The 24,685-nt window shown below is 42.5% G+C and overlaps 1 protein-coding gene across 3 annotated transcripts in view; it reads left to right on the top strand.

The window, feature by feature from the left end:
- Positions 1–706: 706 nt before the first annotated feature.
- The window catches only part of clybl (citramalyl-CoA lyase), an 85,484-nt gene continuing 61,505 nt past the window's right edge, over positions 707–24,685 (top strand). The window contains exons 1-2 of one of the 3 annotated variants that reach the window (XM_089002739.1): positions 2,689–2,782; positions 3,036–3,579. In XM_089002739.1, the coding sequence (XP_088858865.1) occupies positions 3,554–3,579 (26 nt within the window). In that variant the 5' untranslated portion in view covers positions 2,689–2,782; positions 3,036–3,553. Of the gene's footprint in view, positions 757–2,480; positions 2,783–3,035; positions 3,580–24,685 lie in introns of those variants that run through there. The other 2 variants (XM_089002738.1, XM_089002737.1) reach the window with 2 other exon arrangements.

Here is a 24,685-nt window from a genome sequence, read left to right as displayed (position 1 = left end):
TTAGTTTTTTTGTTCTTTTGACTTCAAGACGGCGCCACGAGTGTGGCTGCCTTTCCAGCAGCTCCTGTATCCTGTATTTATGTATGTCCGTCCGTCCGTCCGTCCGTCCGTATGTACGTACGTATGTATGAGTATAGTTTTGCTTTGATTGAATGCTGCTGTGCCAATGACCATTTTGCATGTGGGTTCCTGAGCATCTTCATCTTTATTAAGTTCATAGAAGTTCATTAAGTTCATTGCTTGTTCTGTAGTCACAAGGGGACATAAGCCAGTGTCGTCTTGTGCCGGTCCCATGCCTGGATAAATAAAGAGGATTGTATCAGGAAGGGCATCCGACGTAAAAGCTTGGCCAAAACAAATATGAGAATCAAACCTCTGAAGATGGAGGACACTGATTCGCTGTGACGACCCCTTGAAGGGAAAAGCCGTAAGCAAAAGTATATTTATTCATTTACTTATTTGTTTATTCAGTTATTTTTTCATTTATTTATATATTTATTGATTTATTTTTGTGTCTGTCCATTGTTGGAAATGTGGGGCTTCAGCACCAAAGTGATGCCCACACACCCCGCCCTCAAGAGGGCCAAAAAACGTCAAGGCCAGTGAGCTGGTTCCCCCTGTTCCGCCTACTCTACTGTCAAGACCACTTCAGACAAGAATTTTCTTCACCAGCCAATAGACGCTCTTTATTGTGACGTAGGCGAAAGAAAAAATGGCGGCGCCCTTCAGAGCAACTGTCAAACGACTTTCGCAACAGTAAGTTACATTTTATGCCTTTTTAGACGCTTTTTCTCTCATCAATATTTTTGAAATGTATCGGGTTGAACACCTTCACATAACTCTGCGGTATATTTTCGTAGCTTTGCTGCCGAATAGCAGTGCTTGGTAGCCTTCATTTGTTACTGTGGTCAGGCCAGCCTCTACTCGCAAAATCAAATTCAAGTGAGCCGCCACTTTGACAACACTGTGCATTACGGTAGTCTACTGCCGGCGAGCGGCGTGGGCCACCTTCAAAATAAAACCGTACAACGAGTGCATCGCCGGCATTGTTTGGATGAAAATAAACAAACTAAAATGTAAAAGGATGGGTTGACCGCAGTCACCAAGAAGGTGCTTGGTTTGCCCATTCATGTTTGGGGCAATAGATTGGATTTAATATCATTGATGTTTATGCTAATGTTGGTTATACAATTATGTATATAATTTTGCAGTTTGACCGTATATTCCACAATTATGTGTCATTGCACTGACAAGTACAGGAAACATACTTTGCTTACTGTGTGCAATATATGTGGCAAAAATATTATTGAAATCCCTTTAGAAAATGCTCATAATAAAAAAAGGAAACACAAGACTTGACTTAAAATATGTAAAAAAATCTAATTCCTACACACACGTCCTACCAAGGCAAAACATATTTGCTGCGATTGCATTATCTCTCTCTCTCTCTCTCTCTCTCTCTCTCTCTCTCTCTCTCTCTCTCTCTCTCTCTCTCTCTCTCTCTCTCTCTCTCTCTCTCTCTCTCTCTCTCCCATTTATTTGACCAATTATCCCTCAGCTATCCAATACTTTTAGTAATTACAATGATCAATTAAACACAATCATATACAAAATAAATGTATAGCTGGTGGGGTCCTGGGAGGTACGTCCAACTCACAGTACAGATATATGAAAACGTTTCTTCATCCATCATCTGTACTTCTTAGAAGGTGAGGTAAAACCTCATCTGTTTTCTCTGAAAAACTCAAATCCCATTTCTGCAAAATGGACCAACCACAATCCTACAACATTCCACTGTCTTCCAGCCAATCATATAACATGACTCCAATAGTTGCAAAGCCCTTGTGCCGATCTGACCACCCGAATTAATCTGGTGCACTGAAGAAAAGACAGGAAGCAGAGCTGGAGGTAGTAGAGATGAAGATGTTGAGGTTTGCTTTGGGTGTGACGAGGTTGGATATGATCAGGAATGAGTATATTAGAGGGACAACTCATCTTAGTGGCTTTGGAGAGAAAGTCAGAGAGGCCAGACTGAGATGGTTTGGACATGTCCAGAGGAGATAATGACTATATCGGAAGAAGGGTGTTGAGCCTTGGACTGCCAGGCAGGAGGCCGAAAGGAAGACCTAAGAGGTGGTTTATGGATGATGTCATAAAGGACATGAAGGTAGTTGGTGTGAGAGAAGACGATGCACAAAACCAGATGAGATGGAGGACTCTGATTTGCTGTGGCGACCCCTGAAGGGAAAAGCCGAAAGGAAAAGAAGATACACCTTTGTGTACAAACATACAAATATGGGTAACTGTGTATTTAACTCAATCGCTGCCATTCACAAATTTATTTGGGAATTGAAAATGTGCCATAGAACACTATTCCCGAGTTTATCCGGGTTTCGCTTTTTTTTTGCGGGAGAGTGAAGTTGAAGTCTATCTCCGTGTGAATTCCAGAACTGTAAGTCATGTATTTCCCTCCCACAAAGGGGCGACAGTTGCGCTTTGCTCCAAAAAAAGCAGCCCACAATTTCCCCGTGAAGAACACTGAGAAGGCAGGCCTTCCTTTCAGTGTTTTATTGAAGGAAAAAGTGGCGATCATGGCGAAGCATTATAGTGACAATTACAAGCCTTCTACGGCATAGCTGCACAACTAGCTGACAGTGATCTGTCTGGTGACTCGGATCCGGATTCCTCCGATGAGTTGCTGCCGTCGGGCTCGGCGAGGAGGGGGATACTTCACCCAATCTGCGACACAGAAGCAGGCCAGAACACCCACCGCAAAGTCCAGGTGTGTATTCACATTTGTTAGTTCTATTTTTTTGCTAGGTGAATTCCTCCTGCAGTAATCTGTTAGAATTCAGATGTTCAAAAAGCGCAGTTTGTCAAGTTATGTACCGTTACGTTCATCATGTGATATCACTAGCACATATGTGATCCTACTGTTATGTCTCAAGCACATTGTCAATCTCTTTTTTACCTCTTTGATGCTGTGAGATTTGATGCTGTGTACAGTATGATGATGTTGCTAAACATTTCTACAGAGCCTTGTCGGCGTGGAGTATCCCCTCCAACTCCCACAGAGAGTGCTATAAAGCAGATGAAGAAGCATCAGCCACACTAAAAAGAACTACAGACGCTCCCCACCTTACGAACATTCGAGTTACGAGAAAACGGTACATACAACATTTTGGCGGTTAGAGTATGTCGAACAATGTTTGGAGAGAAATGCTGGAAGTTTGATTTTATATTGCGCGCCTTTTTCCAGCCAAGCTCGCTTGTGATTGCCTGTGTCCTGTTTTTCACGCACACCGACACATTGGAGGGCTGTGTGTTTATGCGACGGACACCAAGGCGACCATTCAGCGCCTGGCTATGCTGAAGTGTTGCCAATGAGTTCAGGCCCCGATCCGCCGAGCTCTCTTATGATTGGCAGCGTAGAGTATGTGGGTGAGGATGAAATCCCTCTTACCAGTTGACGCTCTGAGGAGTAGGCACCAAGCTCGTTTACGATTGGTTGTCTAGAGTATGTGGGCGGAGAGGAAATCTCTCTTCCCAGTTGATGCTCCAGGAGGACGTGATGCATAAGTAAGTACTTCCTCGTTCAGTGTTTAACTTAAACATACATTCCATACAAAATATAGCACTGAAGCAACTTACAATAAAATTCACCTTACGAATAACCGCTCGGAACGTTTTGTTTGTTCGTTTTGTAAGGTGTGGAGCGTCTGTACAGTATTGAACACACAACCATACACACACACACACACACACACACACACACACACACACACACACACACACACACTTGTATATAGCTCACGCGTCCACTTGTAAATAGTTCAAACACATGCACACATCAGTAAATAGATGGATTTTGTTCTGTGTTTCTGGTTCTGAATCTGATGTTATAATTCTAATTAAATGTATCAGAATCAGAATCAGAATCAGAATACCTTTATTCGTCCCGCAATGGGGAAATTTGCAGTCCACAGCAGCAATTGAAGAGGGATGGGGTTGGGATGGGAGTGAAAGGATAGAAAACAAGATATTCTAAGCATAACAAAATAAAAATGTCAACTGTATACTGTGCAAATGTAGATGTGCAAAAACCGTTCTATAAACAAGACTGTACATAGTGCAGAATCAAGAGATGCATTTAGATATATTGCAACAACCCATATTTACAAGTGTCCAGTTTTTTTTTTTTTTTGTTTTTTTCACATGTGATCATTGGGAATTGTGAAGCCTGACTGCAGTCGGTAGGAACGAGCGGCGGTACCTCTCCTTCTTGCAGCGCGGGTGTAATAGTCTCTGGCTAAAGGAGCTACCCAGAGCTGTCAGGATGGGCAGGAGGGGGTGGGAGGGGCTGTCCGTCATAGCTTTTAGTTTAGCTAGCGTCCGTCTGTTGCCCACCTCCTCAAGAGAGTCCAGCGAGCAGCCCACGACAGAACTGGCCCGCTTGACAAAGCGCTCCAGTCTTTTTCTGTCCCGGGTGGTGATGCTGCCTGACCAGCAGACAATGCCATAGTGGATGGCTGATGCCACCACAGAGTCATAGAAAGTCTTTAGGAGTGACCCCTGAACTCCAAAAGACCTCAGTTTCCTGAGGAGGAAGAGGCGACTCTGTCCCTTTTTGATTAGGGCATCCGTGTTTGTTGTCCAGTCCAGTTTATTGTTGAGAGTAACACCCAGGTACTTGTAGGAGGTCACCCTCTCAATGTCCGAACCCTGGATGTTCAATGGTGCAGGTGACGATTGTTTCCTGCAGAAATCCACCACCAGCTCCTTGGTTTTGCCAGTGTTGATCTGGAGGTGATTCTGCTGGCACCAGTCCACAAAGTCCTTTGTCAGTCCCCTGTACTCCCTATCGTCTCCCTCTGTAATGAGGCCGACAATAGCTGAGTCGTCAGAGAACTTCTGAAGGTGGCAGGTTGGGGTGTTGTAGTTGAAGTCCGAGGTGTAGAGGGTGAAGAGGAATGGAGCCAGAACTGTTCCCTGCGGCGCTCCGGTGCTGCAGAGAAGCCTTTCCGACTCACAGTTCTTTACCCTCACGTACTGTGGCCTGTTTGTGAGGTAGTCTGTAATCCAGGATGTGAGGTGATGGTCGACTCCGGCATGCTGCAGCTTGTCCCCCAGTAGACTGGGCTGGATGGTGTTGAAGGCACTGGAGAAATCGAAGAATGTGATCCTCACCGTGCTCCCAGCATTCTCCAGGTGCAGCAACGCCGTATGGAGGAGGTAGATGATGGCATCCTCCACACCGATGCTGGGCTGGTAGGCAAACTGCAGCGGGTCCAGCGATGAGCTTGCCAGCGGTCGCAGGTGGGCGAGGACGAGTCTCTCCAGCGTCTTCATCAGGTGAGACGTCAGCGCCACCGGTCTGTAGCTGTTGAGCTCTTTGGGGTTGGCAATCTTGGGCACTGGGACCAGGCATGACGTTTTCCACAGCTGTGGAACTCTGCCCAGCTTCAGGCTCAGGTTGAACAAGTGCTGGACAATGTCACACAGCTGGTTGGAGCAGGTCTTGAGGAGTCGGGAACTGATGTCATCCGGACCTGCTGCCTTCCTCACCTTCATCCTCCTCAGTTGGTTCCTCACCTGCGCAGTTGTGACAGACAGGCAGGAACCAGGAGGCAGAGTGGCGGCTGAGGGTGTGGCAACAGTTGGGAGGGCAGATGTTGGTTGTGGAAAGCTGGTCGTGAGAGGGGGCAGGGAGGGTAAGGCCACAGTGAGAGTTGGTGCAGGTGCAGCTACAGGTGAAGTTGACGGTGGGCCGGGGGCGGCTGGCGTCTTGTCAAACCGATTGAAAAAGCGGTTGAGTTCATCTGCCCAGTCCTTGTCTTTTTCGTTCAATGTCACTGGGCTTTTGTGGCCTGAGATGTTTTTCAGGCCCTTCCAGACACCAGCGACATTGCTGGCTTGCAGCTGCTCCTCCATTTTCATCCTGTAGGCCTTCTTCCCCTCTCTGATCTTCCTCCTCAGTTGGATCTGCACGGCCTTCAGTTCCTCTCTGTTGCCCAACACAAAAGCCCTTTTCTTCTCCTTCAGGAGGACTTTTATGTCGGGATTAATCCATGGTTTGTTGTTGGCAAAACACCGCACAGTCCTGGTGGGTACGGTGTTTTGTTCACAAAAGTTAATGTAGTCTGTGATGGTGTTGGTGAGTGAGTCAATGTCTTCCCCATGAATCTCAGTAAAGAGCTCCCACCTGGTTGAATCAAAACAGTCCCGCAGAGCTTCTTCAGCTTCTGTGGACCATCTTTTGATCGTGCGGGTCCCAGCTGGTTGCCTCTGGACAAGGGGTTTGTACACAGGCTGGAGATAAACCATATTGTGGTCTGCTCTTCCGAGAGGGGGGAGGGGGGAGGGTTTGTATGCGTCCTTGGCGTTTGAATAAAATAGGTCCAATATGTTATTGTCTCTGGTGGCACAAGTTACATACTGTGTGAATGTTGGGAGGGAGAATTTCAGGGAAACGTGATTGAAGTCCCCTGAGATGATAAACAAGGCGTTGGGGGACTGGGTTTGCAGCTTGTTTACAACAGATATGAGGGCATCGGAGGCAGCGCCGCCATTTGCCGTAGGGGGAATGTACGTCGTCACGGCTATGACGTGTGAGAATTCCCGTGGCAGGTAATGCGGCCGAAGGCTAACGGCTAGCAGCTCGATGTCCCGAGTGCAAAGTTTTTCCTTCACCGTGATGTGCCCAGGATTGCACCATTTGTCATTCACAAATACAGCAATCCCCCCTCCTTTCTGCTTACCGCTGCCTTCATTTCTGTCCGCTCGTACGAGTTGGAAGCCCTCCAACTCTGCGTGGGCGTCCGGAGTGATTGCCGAAAGCCATGTCTCCGTGACGAGTAGCAAGCTGGCTTCCCGGTACTCCCTCTGATGTCGCGTTAGCGCCGCCAGCTCGTCCATTTTATTTGGGAGCGATCTCACGTTCCCCATGATGACGGACGGGAGAACGTGTCGGTATTTCCTCGTTCTTTTGCGGCGATCTTTCCCGGCCCGACATCCTCGTTTCCTCCTCTTCAATTCATCGGGGATGTCTGGTGCGGCGGCCGCTAGTCCGCTGTTAGCCCGCCACGCTAGTAGCTGGTCTCGACTGTAAACAATGGGATTCCGCGTGCGCGTGGATTCCCCGTTCACAGGAGCGATGAAAAAGTAAAAAATAACGGCGATGAGCAAAAGAAAAGATGCCCATCTCCTCTCCGTAGGTTTATGGAACGAGATTAGGCAAAACAAAAACGGAAAAGTAAAGAAGTGAAAAAGTAGACAAGAAAGGGAAAGAGCTGCTGTGGAGGCAGCCACACAGGGGGGCGCCATCAAAATGTAGTTTTGTCATCAAAGTCTTTTTTCTTTTGTTGTTTCATAGAAGTAAACAACTGTCCAGATGTTTGAGGTGTCACTCGAAGTTAGTCCTTGATCACCTTTCTTCTTGATTTTGCTTTTCTGCAGAAAAAAAAATCACATGTTCTCAGCTTTTTGGGAAAAATCAGTCATTTGAGCTGAAACCACCTGATTTTAACAGCCAATATCTCCGGAACAAAATGAGGTAGAAATTATTTTTTTCTAATGAAGGAAGAGAGTCTCATGTTTCAAACCCATTTGGAATGTTTATGTACTGCTACAACTAAATATTCTGTGCGTCCTGCAATTTGAGTGAAAATGACAAAAAAAAAAACCCTGGCACTGGAGTGGCCAAATTTTTGCATGTCTGGCAGTGAATGAGTTAAAAATAAAATGTTTGACCTGATAATGTTTTCCGTTTTGGACTAATGTCCATGTTCTTTGTACCGAAATGTATGATTATATGTCTCCCCCACATATTTCTGTCAGTTTTAACTGCTTTTAATTAAGACTGAAAGCTTGGACTTATTGCCTGAAATTCATGACATGGCATCAACTGAATCCCTACACATAATGATAATGGCTAAACTATTAAAATCATAAAACTATAATAATCATCAAATCATAATGGAAGCATTTCTGTAACAGTTCTCACCTTTAATTTGGGTCATTTTACATTGTCCTGTTTACTAACAATCCGGCAAAATGCCTCTCGTACTTGCATTTAACATTTGGCAGAGGTAATAAATGTAATGGGTACAGTTTACAACCTCAACAAAGGGTCATGTCTTCCTAATTGGATCCGTTGTGTCTTGAAGGGAAAGTGGCGTCGACAAGATTAGATGCTCAGACGGCTGAAACCGCAAAAGGGAATGCACACGGTTGTTGTTTTGTTTTAAGAACAGCCTAATGCCGCCCTCGCTTCGCCTCAACGCTGGCGGCGGACTGCTCTTTGTCACCAACACCCTCACGTCAAAGATGCAATGGCATCCTGGGAGGAAGCATTGACTGCTGCTATGAAGTCCACAAGTGATGAAAGTGGACTGGAACTTGTCAATTAAGAGAGCCAAGGCCTGGACCTTATAAGTTAATGGGCAGTTTCCCCTCTGGGGGCCCGCTAAGGCTTTATAGCGATGCATATAAAAAGCTCAAGTGTAATGCCTCCCTATAACGTTTTCAATTAAGGTGTTTGGCATTGATCGGTTCTTTCCAACACGTTACCGTTGTTTTGAAAGTGGCCACCGCTGTACGGAACACTATTTTGATGCTACTTGCGTAGTTACTAAAATATTGCACTAATGTTCCGTCATTAATATTGTAAGCCTGTGATGAAGTATTGGCAGTTCAATTCATAAGTACTTTGCTTTCAATTTTATCATTGAAATTTGGAGAAGAGACTTCTTGAAAGAAAGCCGTTTATCAATTCACTATCTCATTTTTGTGTAGAATTTCTCAAAATGTTGAATTTGGGGTTCAAATAATAATCATATGGCAGCACATCTAATGTAACAGTAAATATATTTACACAATGACCCTTCTTGCCAAACTTCACAAACCGAGGACATCAAAAATAACCGCATACACTTTTCCGGTAATTATCACTTTTTTTTTTTTCAAGCTTTCCCAATAAATTTATAATCGGCCATATTTTACAAACTTCAGAGGCTCCAATGTCTTTTCTCTGAGTTGACATATCAGCCACTCGAGATCTGTACCATGAAGGATAAGAATGTGTCCCAGCTCTAGTTATGCTTGTGGAGAACCGAATCCCCCTGAATACTCCTCATCCTAGAATCACAAACATTTGCACATGATTTATTTGTATATGAGAGAGGGAAATCCTAAATGAAAATCCCCTCACTCATCTGGTGTCGTTTGTGCTCGAGCTGGCTTTGGCTTCCGGTAGAAAAATAAATGAGTGTTTGAATAAACACCCGCGTGTTGACACCTCATTTCCTCGTTGATTGGCACTGGAAGCCGAGAGTTCGAAGTGTGTTTGTGGGTGTGCGGCCATTATCCGATCAGGTGGGAAAACAACCAATGGAAATGTGTAAACAACTTCTACTGCTACTTCATTTTTGACTTAATCTTTTGATTTCAATTAATTATTTAAAAGTTTTGACTTTGCAAGAGTTTTCCTTCATTGTGCTGATTCCATTTTCTCACTGTTTTGGATTCTTTTGTTAACCAGCTGAACCTTTGTGTGATATAATCACATGACTCGGAACCTGGGGTTGTACGATTCATAAATCAACCACAAGTATTGGAAAATACATCTTTGAAGTCTTGTGAAGCTCAGGATTCAGGCCATCGTGTTAGGCGACACAAGTCATTACTATTGTCATGTGAAGCAAACGATCCTCACCTTGAAATAGTTAGCAATTTACACTTAGTTGTATGAAATGTAAAAATATGTATGAGAATCTCTCTTAAACTCGTCTGCCTGGCCGACAGGCTATCCCAGGGGTGGGCAAACTTTTTGACTCGCGGGCCGCATTGGGTTCTAAAATTTGACAGAGGGGCCGGGCCAGGAGCATTTAGAGGGAGTGTTTGGGCCGGAAATACTAAGCCTAATGCATTAAAGGACAACCGACGCCTCCCGACAAGTTATGTCCATAATGTATAAAATCACTTCAAATGACTTTGACTGAGCGTATTATACAAAGATTCCACAGCATATAGCTATAGTTTACGTTCTAAGACTTGCGCTGAATATTCACTAAGTCTTGTTTTCGAGTTGATGACGATCCCCATGTGACGTCACGTTTGGACCGCCCCTGACCGAGAAAGCGACACACAATGCATTTTGGGTACTTTGTTTGGTCTGAAAACTTCGTGTTGATGGCGAAATTAGAAGGAAAACACAACACATAAATAACGCCATGGTGAATCGTTGTGTGTTGCACCAAGACAACTATTTGATATTCGCTGATACAAATTCCCAGCTGACAAATCAGCCCATTTCCAACGAAGCTTGGGCGCAATCTTCTGCATTTTCTGGGTGCTACATTGCTGTCATTGGCGGCTCGAATTGATATGGGAGGACTCCTTGAATCAATTGCAAACATTTATGCTTTCCTCTTCAGAACTATTTGAATCATATTCATAACTGGATGAGTAACAAGAAAACATCTTCTCCGAATCTGAAGCCCTTGTTTTGATTCTCGAGCAAGGCAAGACGTCATGGCGTGACGTCACGAACAAAGGGGTGGGACCTTCTGAAACTGGCCATTTCCAGATTCATTTTGAAGTCATTTTTATTGGTGTTTTTCATTTAACTAAAAATATCAGCCTGCCTGTTTTGGGTATTATAGACGCTATAAAACGTTTTTATAATGTCAGTGGGAAACACGAAAAAATGGTGCCGGTTGTCCTTTAAATGTAGTGTGTACAAACCTCATAGCACAGTAAGAACCCAATTTATTAACTGTCTTTCAAATGTGAAAAATATCCCTGATCAGTTAATAAATTTGTCTCAAGGAATATGGCGTTTACATACTATTTCGCAGATACTTGGAGGAGGAAATGGAAATAGATTAAAATAACATATGCACTGTGATTCATCAAGATTGCGTCTGTTTTTAATAAGTTTTCATTGGAGGGGCAAAGTTAAAGAAATCAACATTTATTGAAAAATGGAATCACTTTCAACATTCAAAACATATTATTCCACAACGAAATATTCAAGCTCAATAATACCTACTTGTGTTAAATTCCGTCAAATCATAGATGGTTTGTCCTGACCGCGCGCTCAACAAACTCCTCACTGACGCCCTCGCCTTCACGCGCAAACAATACACGTGTACCGTCGCCGAGCACACAGACATAGGCAACCTGCAGTGAAATTTGCATACTCGGCACGGCAGCCAATCAGAAGCCTGCTTCTTTCTTCCGGACTTTCGCAAGTGTTATAAAGTCGTCCAATTGCATATAATTTTCCAAAATAGATGCACAGATCCTCAGCCCAGAAGAAAGATTCAAAAGAAGCTAACAACATATGTGACGCTACAAAACGTAAATTTACATTAAACCGTGACTGTAAAGTGTACGTGAGACTCATGAAAGGGGCTGAGTGGCTCGTCGGAAGCAATCCAAACGTTGCATTGTGCACCACAATGACAATCGACTACTGCAGCAAAATCTAGCCATGCACATTTACCGTAAATTATGCAAGGTAGCATTTGTAGTAGGTACATTCTTGATTTAAAAGAAAACGTTATACTTTGTGACAATGTTTTTTAATGTGATTAGTTGTCTCATTGTGCTTCAGGTTGTGAAAGATGGGGCAGGCAACTTTTCAGTTATCTGCCCTGTTGTCCGCTGACTTTTTGTCATGAGTTTCAGACGCTGTTTTTACTATAATTTGGGCAGGTTCGGCGGGCCGGATTAAAAAGCCGTAGTTTGCCCATGTCTGGGCTATCCCAAATATTCAGAATATTATTTTAAATCTACACAACTTTTTAGAATGTTAAAATATAGTTCAAGAAGTGTGTCTATTATGGCGACAGTTTGACCTAGGCAAGGATTGTTTCCATTGATGTCCGCCCTATCTCATTGCCTTAGAGAGAAAGTGGAATAACAAAACAACTACTATTTGCATGCACAAAAATAAAACAACAGAAAAAAACAAAACAGTAAAATAATTGACTGTACACATTGCAAAGTTAAATGTGACCATATTATCATAGTGGTTGTGCTATACCATTTATAGCTGATTTGTAAAGGTTAAAAACATTCATGCTAATTTCTGTTAGCCCATCTATGATTTTGACATTCAATGTTAGAATTCAGCAAGCAAACTTACGGGAACATTTGGGTGGATCAGGTGTGCTAATACTTCAACTGTGCCTTTTAAACATTTTAAGTGTGTTCATAAAATTTCATAGCGGTCGTAAAACCTCATCCTTTGACCACATCACCCCCGTCCTCCAAAAGAACCACTGGCTCCCTGTCAAATATAGAATCAACTTTAAAATTCTTCTTTATACATTTCAATCTATCCATAACCCTCCCCCCATACCTATCTGACCTTCTTCAAATTTATATTCCCTCTGATTGCCTCAGATCCTCTTCCTCCCTCCACCCCTGTGTGCCCCCTGCCCGTCTCAGCACGATGGGGGACAGAGCTTTCAGCCACTCTGCCACCAAACTCTGGAATTCACTTCCTCCCAACATTCATAACATTGATTCTCTTCCCACCTTCAAATACCATCTCAAACCCTACCTATTTAAAATTCAATTTTCTGTTTGGCTTTATTGTATCATAAAGTCACTTTATTTACATTTGTGATGGTCATTGATGACTTGATGGAATGGCTTTGGAGGTCGAAGGTCAAAGGGACTTGCTGTTTGGAAAGAGAGGCACATTACACGAGGACTGTAATTAAAGAAATAAACTGTGCTGTAAAATAAAGCTGTATTTACCTTTTTGATAGTCATTGATGGCTTATGGAAGGAGAGTCACAGAAGGACTGTTGGTAACTTAACCTCTGGTGTGGCTTCTCTTTGCTTCTTTGGAGACTCCTCATCCTTTTTGCTGATTAAAAACCTCTTAATTGACATCTGTTGCTTTCTGACTTGTAAGGTGTTACGAGGCTGAGGCATCACATTATCGTTCATCATGTTGACGATTGTCATAGCCAGTCTTTTCTGGATGGAACTCTTCGGTAAAAGCCTGCACATCATTCCACTTTGCCAACATTGCCTTCTCCTCCTCGCCCTCAGATGTTCTCGAACCATCTGTTACGGGCTTTAAAATCCTGAATAAGCGCCGAACTTCCAGGTTGGCGCATGCCGATATCGGCGTGAATTAGCCGTGCTTTCTCGCATAAAATAGCTTTACTCACGCTGTCGCCGGATAGCTGCTTTTCGTGAATCCAAATTAACAGAAGTTTTTCAACTTCTTCGATTGCCCGAGACCGTCGCTTTACGAGCATGGAAACACCTTTTGCAACAGACGCACCTTTGATAGCTTCTTTGATGCGAAGGATGGTAGCGATTGTGGATTTAGCATAGCCGCGCTCTGTCGCTAAATCACACAAACGCACACGTCGTTCGTGTTCTTCAATTATCTCCTTCTTCTCAGCGACTGTGATTTTATTGTGTTTCTTCTTGGGCTGAACACGAGCCTGTGGTGGGTTTTTTTTCGGTGCCATAATCGTAAAAGTATAAGCAAAAAGCTGCAAGGAGGCAATAGACGTGTGCATTCAATGAGAGGGGGTGTGCAAAGTAGCGTCGGCTGGAGCGCTGTTCGGTTGCCGAATTTCACTCCGCCAGAGCCGAAGGTCGTGTGCTTTCGTGTTCTTCCGCAGAAAATTATGTATTTTTGTATACACACTTCCACCGAAGTGCGTAAGATGAAAATAGTTCTTATTATGAGGCTTAATATTCATAAATTTGACGTTCGTATGATGAAAAGTTCGTATTATCAGGCGTTCGTAAGTTGAGGTCTCACTGTATTACTATTATAAAACTGTAAATAGTCGAATTACACATTTTAACTAATTACATGATGTTTTTGTATTGTGCACTTTTATGTATTGCGTGTGTGTCTGAAATGTATTCCCTGTGGTACGTAGAGGTTCACATTTTTAGTCATTGTTTTATAGTCATGTTACCATTCTTAATGAACTAATGTCAATGGCTCACCCATTAAGCCTCTCCTTTGACGCCACCATTTTCAAGGCAATGCATCAATAAATGGCTCTATTACCTAAGCTTGCCTTTGAAATGTGTTAGGGAGCATTAAGTTAACACATGTTGCTATGCAAAAACAAACTCTGGCGGCCGGTGTGAGGGCCCAGCTGAGTAAACGTGCTGGATGAAGGGGAGGGGTGGGTGGTCAAGGAGAGGGAAGAGGCTCCACACTACACTTGTCCCGGCGAAAGGTGGATCAATGCGGCCAACAGATGGATCTGTTGGCCTCTATCCCCCAGAGGCAAAGAAAACAACCATAGCAAGTGTCTCAGGTCCAGCACAGAAGCCTTTGATCAACAGCACATCTTCAGCTGCCGAGGGGTGAAGGGAAGAAAAAAAGTATTTTCGGACCCTTGGAGTGCACATCTGTAAAAACAGAATCGGGGAAGAGTGTGTGAACACTGCAACAAAAGAATTTTGGTCTTGGCTAATACCTCATATATATTTCGGAATTTCGTATTCAATGAAGAAGCGCATGATTGTCTTTGTTTTTAAAAATAACAGAAGCGGAGTGTGTGTCTTTGCTCTTTACGGATGTGGAATTTTGACCTAACGTTTCAGGAAATGTAATGATATACAGTTTCAGATGTAGCATATATATATATATATATATATATATATATATATATACAGTAAAGTCTCGTTATATCGATATTCAAGGGAGTCCGAAAAAATATCGATATAACCGGGACTATCGATATATCCGACCCTGTTTGCATGTAATTTTCTCCGTGCGTGCATAGAAATAGTATCGATATAACCAGGACTATCGATATATCCAATATCGATATAACGAGACTTTACTGTATATATATATATATATATATATATATATATATATATATATATATATATATATATATATATATATATATATATATATATATATATATATATATATATTGGATTGGATTGGATTTGCCTTTATTAGTCTCACAGTGGAGAAATTTACATTTCACAGCAGCTGCTGCTGGAAAGGCAGCCACTCTCGGGGCGCCGTCTTGAAGTCAAAAGAACAAAAAAAACTAAATAATATGACAGCATAGAGACAGTATGACAAAACAAAGACACGGAGAGACATTCATTCTTCAGGACTTGCTGTACCCTCTTTGTGATGACATGAAGCAGTTCTAGATGAAAGAGGAGAGGATCAAAGCGTCTTTCCACCAGTGGATCAGGGACATCATGGTGGAATGTGCACGTCGACTACAAGCTAAATGTTGAAAGCAAACGCGCAGCTTTAGCATTCATTGACGAAAAGAGATTGTCTCACATCTCCTGTTCCACATAAATCTGCTTCAATTCCAAGCCGCAACAGTTTCAAATACGCATCGGCGCTCTGAGCTGACGCTCCTTTCTTGTTATCGCGGGTTCCTCAAGCCATGCATCCATCCAGCCGCAGACTGTCCAACAGCACTGACCTTTCCGCTAAACAAAGCGGGGCTGTGAAGATGCGGCCCATTACAGGCGCAAAAAAGCACAATGGCCCCTTTGGTGTCCAGCGATGGCAGTCGAATGGCTCCGACATTCCTCCCGTTCAAAAACAGTACTGGCATATTCATGCTGCCGAAAAGGCGCAACCGCTCAGCATGGACTTCTTATATATATATATATATATATATATATATATATATATATATATATATATATATATATATATATATATATATATATATATATATATATATATGGCATATTTGCTTAGAAGAGTATTCTTCCTATACTAGCTTAAGAAAAACACACACCATCAATCTAAAACAATATTTTCACTGAATAATGGCAAAGTGGCAAAGGAGTTTGTCAACAAAGTTAACCCGAGTACAATTGAAAACGGTTTAACTTAACTTTTTTGAAAAGTTATGTCATATGACTATTGTCACCAACTTCATACGGTTATATTGCGTCACTAATTTGCTTCACCAGTCATTCGCAAGTTACTATGGTGTGTTTGAGTTGATGTCTGTGGTATGTGCTGACCTGGTTCACTTGAAATCATTCAGAAGAATAATTCAGGAGAATTTGAAATTCTGAACACTTATTTTTGGATGACTGCAAAGGCATTCGAAATCCATGAAATGTACATTAAATGAAAGAGAATGTGATGGCTAAAATGTTCTCAATATTGCTATGGCTTATCCAATTTAATGTCTCTCGCTTTTGTTTGGCATGATGGAACATCTGAAGTTATTTTTGCACAAAGCTAAAGGAAAGAACCAGTTGCTGCTGAATGAAGTTCTTGTGAAGTACGCCGAGGTCTGGCATGAGAAGCGAGTGTATTGTGTGACATCATGCAGCGATGAACCAACACTTCCACAATGAAACCCTCTGGTGTTTGATTCATTCAGTGTGCGAGAAGAAGTGAGTGTTATAACTTTTAAGGGATAGTTTGTAGTTTATAGTTTGGATTTGGATCATTGCGGCACCAGAGTGACACATTCCATCCAATATCCAAGGCAATCAACAAGTTAACTATTTATTGATAGTGTGCTGCCATCAAGTCACATTATTTGTAGTTGCTGATAGCCGAGTTGCTTGCGCCAAGTATGAGGAACCAATCATAATGCCTTTCTTACGAACATGTTGTTGTTATAGTTCGATATCTTGTGTCGTATTAATTTCCTAGCAGTTTTTTGTATGCATGTGTGTGGCCAGTATATTACTTCCAGGTTTGCTGCAAAACACATTGTTTTAAACTGTTATATAGACCCATAATTTGGTTTATTTTGGGTAGTCAACGCCCCTCTCCCCCCACACCTCCCACACACACACCTAAATTGCCCAGCACTGAAGGCAGTGGATTAAATTCTCACCCCTCTGAAGTTGGCCTACATGTATTTCAATGGTGGCGATGAGTCAGTTCAAGAATGATGAGGTGTAATTTAGGAGCATTTCCTGTATGAGACGCAACACCATAATGTGTAATTCGTTTGACTTTTTATAGAGGGCTGTTTCATTTCAGGTTTACAATATATTGTATACACCTCACAGCAACAGAAAAGGTGCTGGTGCCACACTGATGCCACTCTGTGTGGCCCACTGTCCTTTAACTTGCTCTGTCCATCATATGGCATTTATTTAAAAAAATAAATACAAACATGAAATGAACACTAAATGTATGATTTTATTGTGATGCATATCCGACTGAGTTAATCCAAACAATGTAATGATTCCAAATAATCGGTTCTTCCCATCAGATCACTGCCATGGGTTGCAGACAGGTGTCCTCCTGTGAAAGATTCAAGTACATTTGATTCCAATCGTGTTGTGTTGGATGTCTTACCACACACATTCAGGGTCATCTGTTTAGCATCAGGCTTTTTTTTGTCTTTGACAAAGCCTTGTCTCTGTCCCTCCATTAGTGTCCACTAATGATGCGCGTCGCTTTACACTGTCCCCTCCCCATCATTCATTTCCACTCTTTGCATCACTCTCTCGCTACCAAGATGTTTGTTTGGCTGCTGGGTTTTTGTTTGTTTATTGTTTCCAGATGGCAGACACAGACTTAATTTGTGTGACTTTCAAGTTTCCCAGCGAGCTTTTTACTGCCTTGGCTCAAGCGCTTATCCTGTTTCCTCTAACCGAGCTTTATGATGGGCCTTTTTTAATCCTAGAAACAACTTTCAGTACCACACACTAGCATTATTTGTCAAAAAAGACCACGATGAAGATCTTCACTTCAGTCAATCTTCAGATGAGGGAATGTTTCTTCACCAAAGGGCTCAGCTCTGTCAACAAGTACACTCATGTTTATTACATAGTACTTAGAGATTATCTGAAGAACTAGTCCTGTTGACAGTTTTGCTCTCTTCTCTAGATCCAGCTGAGTCTCGTCTGGGCATCATTAAGCACTGTGACGTCACTTATTTACAGGAACCCAGGAGGCACACTCACCCAGTAAACGTGGAGAGGACCAATCACTTGTCTTGACTCATTGGATTTGATTTTTAAGATGGTGCAGTAATCAACGCTCTCAGCTATATAGAACCCACCCCTTTTTCATATTAACGAGGGATTCTCTCCTACCTTGAGCTAAGTGATTACCCCAGTGTTACCCCAGCATTCCAAAATGCCTAATCCCATTTTTAGCAGTAATTTTACCTATGACTGCTCAACGTGGCGTATTTCTCATATCCCACTAACTAACTAACTAAATAGATGAATACAAACTTCGGCTACAAAGGCAAACTATATTATCATTTGATTTGTCCTTTTTCCCGCAGTGTATGATAAAGTTATGCTCAGTCGTGGTTTACGTTGTAGATATGTTCAGGCCAAATGTACAAATTAACCAGAGAGAATCTGCGGCGAAGTGCGAGGAGATTCAACGGCAGTGATTGCGTAATAAATTGTGTTTTTCTTTTGCCTTGCAACTCCTGAGCCTCCTGGCTGGCCAAGATAATCTCATCAGAGTTTGGGCTCAACTGTCGGGGTGAGCAAAAGGACAGCCTAGCATGACCCATATCTCCGTGCCAGGATGGCTACACAACTCTGTCGCGACTGGGTAGTCACATCAGTTTACTACAAGGACGAGGCGCTCTGACAGGGTGTTTACTACGGAACTGTCTGGCACAACAAGATAATGCACGGGCTAATGCCCTCTAAGGACACAGCCACTCGCATTAATGACGGCCTGAACTCTCTCATCACACACAGACTTACCATTTCCAGACATTCAGAATGGACTATGTTCCAGTTTCCCCAGTCTTGGTAGAATTTGTAATCATCGGTGCATGCTTCATACTTTGAACTTGGCCTTGACCTCCAGAGTTGATGAAAGAACATTTGAACTTTGGGACGGTGTGCTCGACCCACGCTGTGTTCATTGGATTGGATTGGATATGCCTTTATTAGTCTCACAGTGGATAAATTTACATTTCACAGCAGCAAAGTGATTGAGGATTGTTTTTCAAATAGCCATCGCAGTGTATTTTATTCTCATCCTCGCCATAACTTGGTTCACCTTTCATAGCTTTGCTGTGTTATGATCCACTTTCTGTTTATCTCTAATAGGTGGCAAAGGAGCCCCTCACCTCCACCACCACCACTTCTGTGTAATCATGCCACATTATCAGCCTTTAAAGACTCTGCTAGACTGAAAACTGGCTGTCCGATTATTTGGCCATGTTCATGATTCTGTTTCCAAGTGCTTCACTTTTCGTGACGCTCTGGACTTTTGCCTCATAGTTTTACCACATAGTTGTGTAGCTGTTGCTGGCGTGGTTCCATCTTTGGTCAAACCCAACACACCACGTGTCACGTTATGGTGGAGAGCCTCGATTATGCAGTCAATTCATTCATGAATATAGGTTGGTTTTTGAGCCCTCCGCCTACACCCATTATAGTTCAGAAGTCTAATTTGTCATTAGACTATAGACTAACTAGACTAGTTCTAGTATCGAAGGATGACTAGATGATTCATTTAAACGTATTGCAAAATTGTTCAAGTAGGCTTCTTTACACATGCAAATGCATGCCACAGATGCTGCCACCTTCAAGTTAGAGTGCTTCACAACAACAGCAATGAGTTACATGGTGTAGCGCCTCCTTCTAAGTGACATATAAAGTGTCCTCAAGCCATTGAATCCGGTAAGGGGCAAATATCTGTGACTGTTGGCAAATGTAAAAAAACAAAAAAAAGTGTTTATGCCAGAGTTTGACAAGACAATTGCCCACCATTCTTATGAATAATTTCTTTCTTTTAATATCTTGTTGTGCCAGACAGTTTCAATCATTTGACAAACCTTTGCGACATTTAACAAACCCCAAAAAATCCTGACGAGAATGCAACATTTGCTGCCTTTAAAAACACTCCCACCTGTTTGCCGCTCAGTGGGACAGCAGGTTCGGAGAAGCTTTGTCTATTGACAAACCTTGCCAGGGAAAGGTGAATACTACGTCATCACAGCATTTGATTGAACAGAACAATCACTTGGGATGATGCAGCGACATTCTACTTTCTGTCATGCACGAGAACGTGTTGTCAAGGGAACACAGAGGCGCTGTGTGACAATGCATCTGGCACATTGTCCAATATGGCCGTTGTCATCCCTGCATATGGGGTAGTATAAAAAGGCGCTGAAGTCATACCTTCGTCCTTTCGAGATCTTGACCTTGGCATTGCTTTGATGAGATGTAACAGTCCTATTCATGCTCTCGAAACATGATTTCAAAGCGAAGAAACAAAGGAATGTGATAGACGTTTGGTTTTATTGAGACTTATGTATTGAAACGTATAATTTGTTGTCATTGCAGTTTTCTTCCACAAACTACAACGTAAACCAAATGAAAGTGATGTCATTTTGTAATCCCTATGTTGGTAAACGTAATGATCTTGTCACGGATCCGAAGTACTAGATGGAAACAGTAGATGAGTAAAGGTTTTACTGAGACACGCAGGGGAACACCAAACAAAACGAGGCAGCAAAAAGGCGATCGACCAACCTGGCGTACGGCAGTGGTAAAACACAAACGGCAAATATCGAGGAAAACCGGGTGACTCTTATAGTCCGAAGGCACATTAGTGAATAGGCAACAGATGTGACAGTGCCGGAGGAACAGGGAGGGGGAGGGGCGCGCAGTATGTGAAAGATCTTGGCAAATTCCAAACCATAAAGAAACCAAAATCTTATTTGAAGTTTAAGTCCTTATGATTTTTTTCTGAACCAAAGGAGAACTGATACAACTTGTAATGATCTGTTCTTCCTCTAGATGTGGCACTTAGTCAATAGTAGTACCACCACAAAAATGGACAAAATCCGACTTCAACGGACAGTTAGGACAGCGGAAAAAAAACATTGGCACCGCCCTACCCACTATCGAGGAATTGCACACTGCAAGAATCCAAACTAGGGCGCGGAAAATCCTACTGGACCCTCCGCACCCTGCCCACCACCTTTTCCAGCTACTCCCCTCAGGCAGGCGCCAACGATCCATGTGCACCAAATCCAGCAGACATTTAAACAGCTTCTTCCCCCAAGCCTTTAACTCTTTGAACAGTAGCCCAAATGGAACTGTATAGTGCCTCTTTGCAATTTTTTGAGGATGATACTAGTGCAGCGTGTTCTACCGGAAACAAATTCCTTGTGTGTTCTACATACTTGGCAATAAAGATGATTCTGATTCTGAGTACCAAAGGGTTGTATCACTAGCAATGGAGTTACCCAGCACTTGCAGCTGTGGATAAAAAAAACCGCAGACACATTGACAGGATAACAAATCAGCAGCTGTCTGTTTGGTGCTCTCGTACAGAATAGATTTGATATTTTTAGATATCAAGTCCAGTCTTCTGGCAGGTGTGTTGATACCGGTCTGTTTGGTCAGTTTGAAGTTTTAAGACTTAAGTTAGGCTAGTTGGAGTATTTCAACGGAAGACAAACGGAAGACAAAGACAACGGAAGACAGAGACAAATGTCAGTGTCACAGACGTCAAGCACAGGTTTATTATAAAAATAAACAACCATTTTACATTGATACTATTCATTTGAACTTGGGTCCTAATATTTATGGGCTGGTATGAGATCCCGATGGTGTGGTGGTTTACAGTATTGTGGTTTTGCTTTGATATCTCGAAAATTAGTTTAGAAGTGTTAGCTAGTTTCCCAAGTGTTCATAGAAAAGAAAATTCAACACAGTAATTGAAATACCAAAAATTAGTAGCACCGTCTGAATTGACATCCGAGTGGATTTTAACCATGCTGGTTATATGCACAGGTAATGAGTTGTATTTTTTAATCCTTAGTAGCCGCCAGATCAGTGGACTTTTTTACTTACTTCCCACATCAGCACTTCAAGAATTCTCTAAAAATATACTACTGATGGAGAATGTAGCACTTTTAACTAATTCACTGCCAGACATGCAAAAATGTGTCCACTTCAGTACCAGGGTTTTTGTCATTGTCACTCGAATTCCTGGACCCACTGAATATTGAGTTTTAGGACTACATAAGCATTCAATGTAGCGTAAGAAACCTTAGACTCTCTTCTTTCATCAGAAAAAATAGTTAATTCCTAAATTATATTGGTCTGGAGTTATATGATTTTGAAATGAGGGCGGCTGTCCAAAATACAATGCAATACATGCATATTGCGGTTTAACAACAGCTGAAGCTGGAACAAAGCCCTAACATGTCTGTGTAAGCTCTCAGTCGTACAGGAGTGGTCCATCGATGAGAAGGTTTCTTCAGCCGTCATCTGTACAAAAGTGAAGGTTTCGGACGTTTCGCCTCCTATCCAAGAGGCTTCGTCAGCGAACTAAAGTCTGACTGGTCGTATCGGCCCCATTTATATATCCCTAATGTCCAGACCTGGTGGCGCCGGACACAGCTATGATAGGTCCCGACTCTCAGGTTGGGGGAGGCGCGGGACCCCCCCTGTGGCCCCACTGATTGTTCCTACATTCCTGACTAACGATTGGCCTATTACACCCACTCCCCCCGGTATCACCTCATCAGCATAACGACCCTCATCAGCATTGCGAAAGTTGCCTAACCTGTTTTGCCTGAGCAGGCTATTGTATGAACGATCCAAATTGAACCTCACACCACCAGACCGGTTTAATGAAGGATTTTGTTGTTTTATAAGAATCGCCTCTTTTACCCCCCTTTCAAACCATCTATGTTCTTTCGCTAAGATTTTAACCTCATTGTCGTCAAATGAGTGGTTAGTAGCTTTTAGGTGCAAATGTACTGCCGATTGAGGTCCACTAGTATTATCCCTGCGATGTTGATAAAGTCTTTTTTTGAGAATTTGTTGAGTCTCCCCAATGTACTGCTCTTTACAATTTTCATTCTTACAATGTATGGAATAAACTACATTACTTTGTTTTTCATTTGGTAGCCTATCTTTTGGATGCACTAATTTTTGCCTTAACGTGTTTATCGGTTTGAAATAAGTAGGAATTTTATGTTGCCAAAGGACTCTTTGTAATTTTTCAGAAACTCCTGCAATGTACGGTACTGCTACTCCTCTCCTTTTAGAATCTTGAGAATTATTGGTTTCGTTCGCTATTCTTTCTTTCTGACATTTGTTGAATGACCACTGAGGGTACCCACAGTTAGTGAGTGCTCTCCTGATATGTTTTGACTCCTTTTCTCTACCTTCAGTGCTAGTTGGTATTAGTTTAGCCCTATGCTGGAGGGTTCTGATAACTCCTAGTTTATGTTGTAAAGGGTGGTTAGAGTCAAAAAGTAAGTATTGGTCAGTGTGCGTAGCCTTCCTAAAGACTTCTGTTTTTAGCGCTCTGTCCTCTTTTATAATTACTTTACAATCCAAGAAGGCTAGTTGGTTCTCTTGAAGTAATGTAGTTTATTCCATACATTGTAAGAATGAAAATTGTAAAGAGCAGTACATTGGGGAGACTCAACAAATTCTCAAAAAAAGACTTTATCAACATCGCAGGGATAATACTAGTGGGCCTCAATCGGCAGTACATTTGCACCTAAAAGCTAGCAACCACTCATTTGACGACAATGAGGTTAAAATCTTAGCGAAAGAACATAGATGGTTTGAAAGGGGGGTGAAAGAGGCGATTCTTATAAAACAACAAAATCCTTCATTAAACCGGTCTGGTGGTGTGAGGTTCAATTTGGATCGTTCATACAATAGCCTGCTCAGGCAAAACAGGTTAGGCAACTTTCGCAATGCTGATGAGGGTCGTTATGCTGATGAGGTGATACCGGGGGGAGTGGGTGTAATAGGCCAATCGTTAGTCAGGAATGTAGGAACAATCAGTGGGGCCACAGGGGGGGGGGGTCCCGCGCCCCCCCCAACCTGAGAGTAGGGACCTATCATAGCTGTGTCCGGCGCCACCAGGTCTGGACATTAGGGATATATAAATGGGGCCGATACGACCAGTCAGACTTTAGTTCGCTGACGAAGCCTCTTGGATAGGAGGCGAAACGTCCGAAACCTTCACTTTTGTACAGATGACGGCTGAAGAAACCTTCTCATCGATGGACCACTCCTGTACGACTGAGAGCTTACACAGACGTATTGCTGCCAACTTTGGGAGAGACATCCTTCTGCTGGTACGTAACTTAGAAAAGGCCACCTTTAAATTAGCTGATTTAAAGAACCACCTCAGATTCAATCTTAGATGTAGACAGAGCCGGTTAATTCCTAAATGCTTGAAGCAAGCACCCCTGGAACCCGGATACTTAGCCGATAAAATGCAACAAAATTATACTAGGAAAATTCTAAATTTGCGAATTAGGAGACTTAACATAGAGATAAAAAACAAACAGTCAGAAATAGAAACTTATTATCAGCGATTACAAACTAATCTTACCCACAAAATCTATCAGGAAGTGTGTGAATTTACTAAATCCGGTTATATGAGGCACCACAGCAAAACCAAAGAGAGACAAAAGGGTAAATTTCAAAAATTACTTTTACTGAAACAATCTCAGCTACTGGTAAACACGCGTAAAATTAGGTATGAACAGTTTGCAAGGGAGAATTGGATCAAAAATTTGTCAGACAGAGATCTCTCAGAGACAGAAAAGGCGGTACTTACCAAAGGTTTAAATTTCTCAGTGACTCCTAAAACTATACCTACAATAGATTATATCACAGCTACTGAATCGGCTATTAAAAATAACAAACTTTCGTATGCAGAGGCAGATGATCTACGCATTAAAATATC

The sequence above is a fragment of the Hippocampus bargibanti genome, linkage group LG08 (assembly GCF_051943395.1).
Source record: "Hippocampus bargibanti isolate YZ-2025 linkage group LG08, ASM5194339v1, whole genome shotgun sequence".
NCBI lineage: Eukaryota > Metazoa > Chordata > Actinopteri > Syngnathiformes > Syngnathidae > Hippocampus > Hippocampus bargibanti.
The sequence above is the reverse complement of the archived record's forward strand: the minus strand, read 5'-3'. Positions and strand labels throughout refer to the sequence as shown.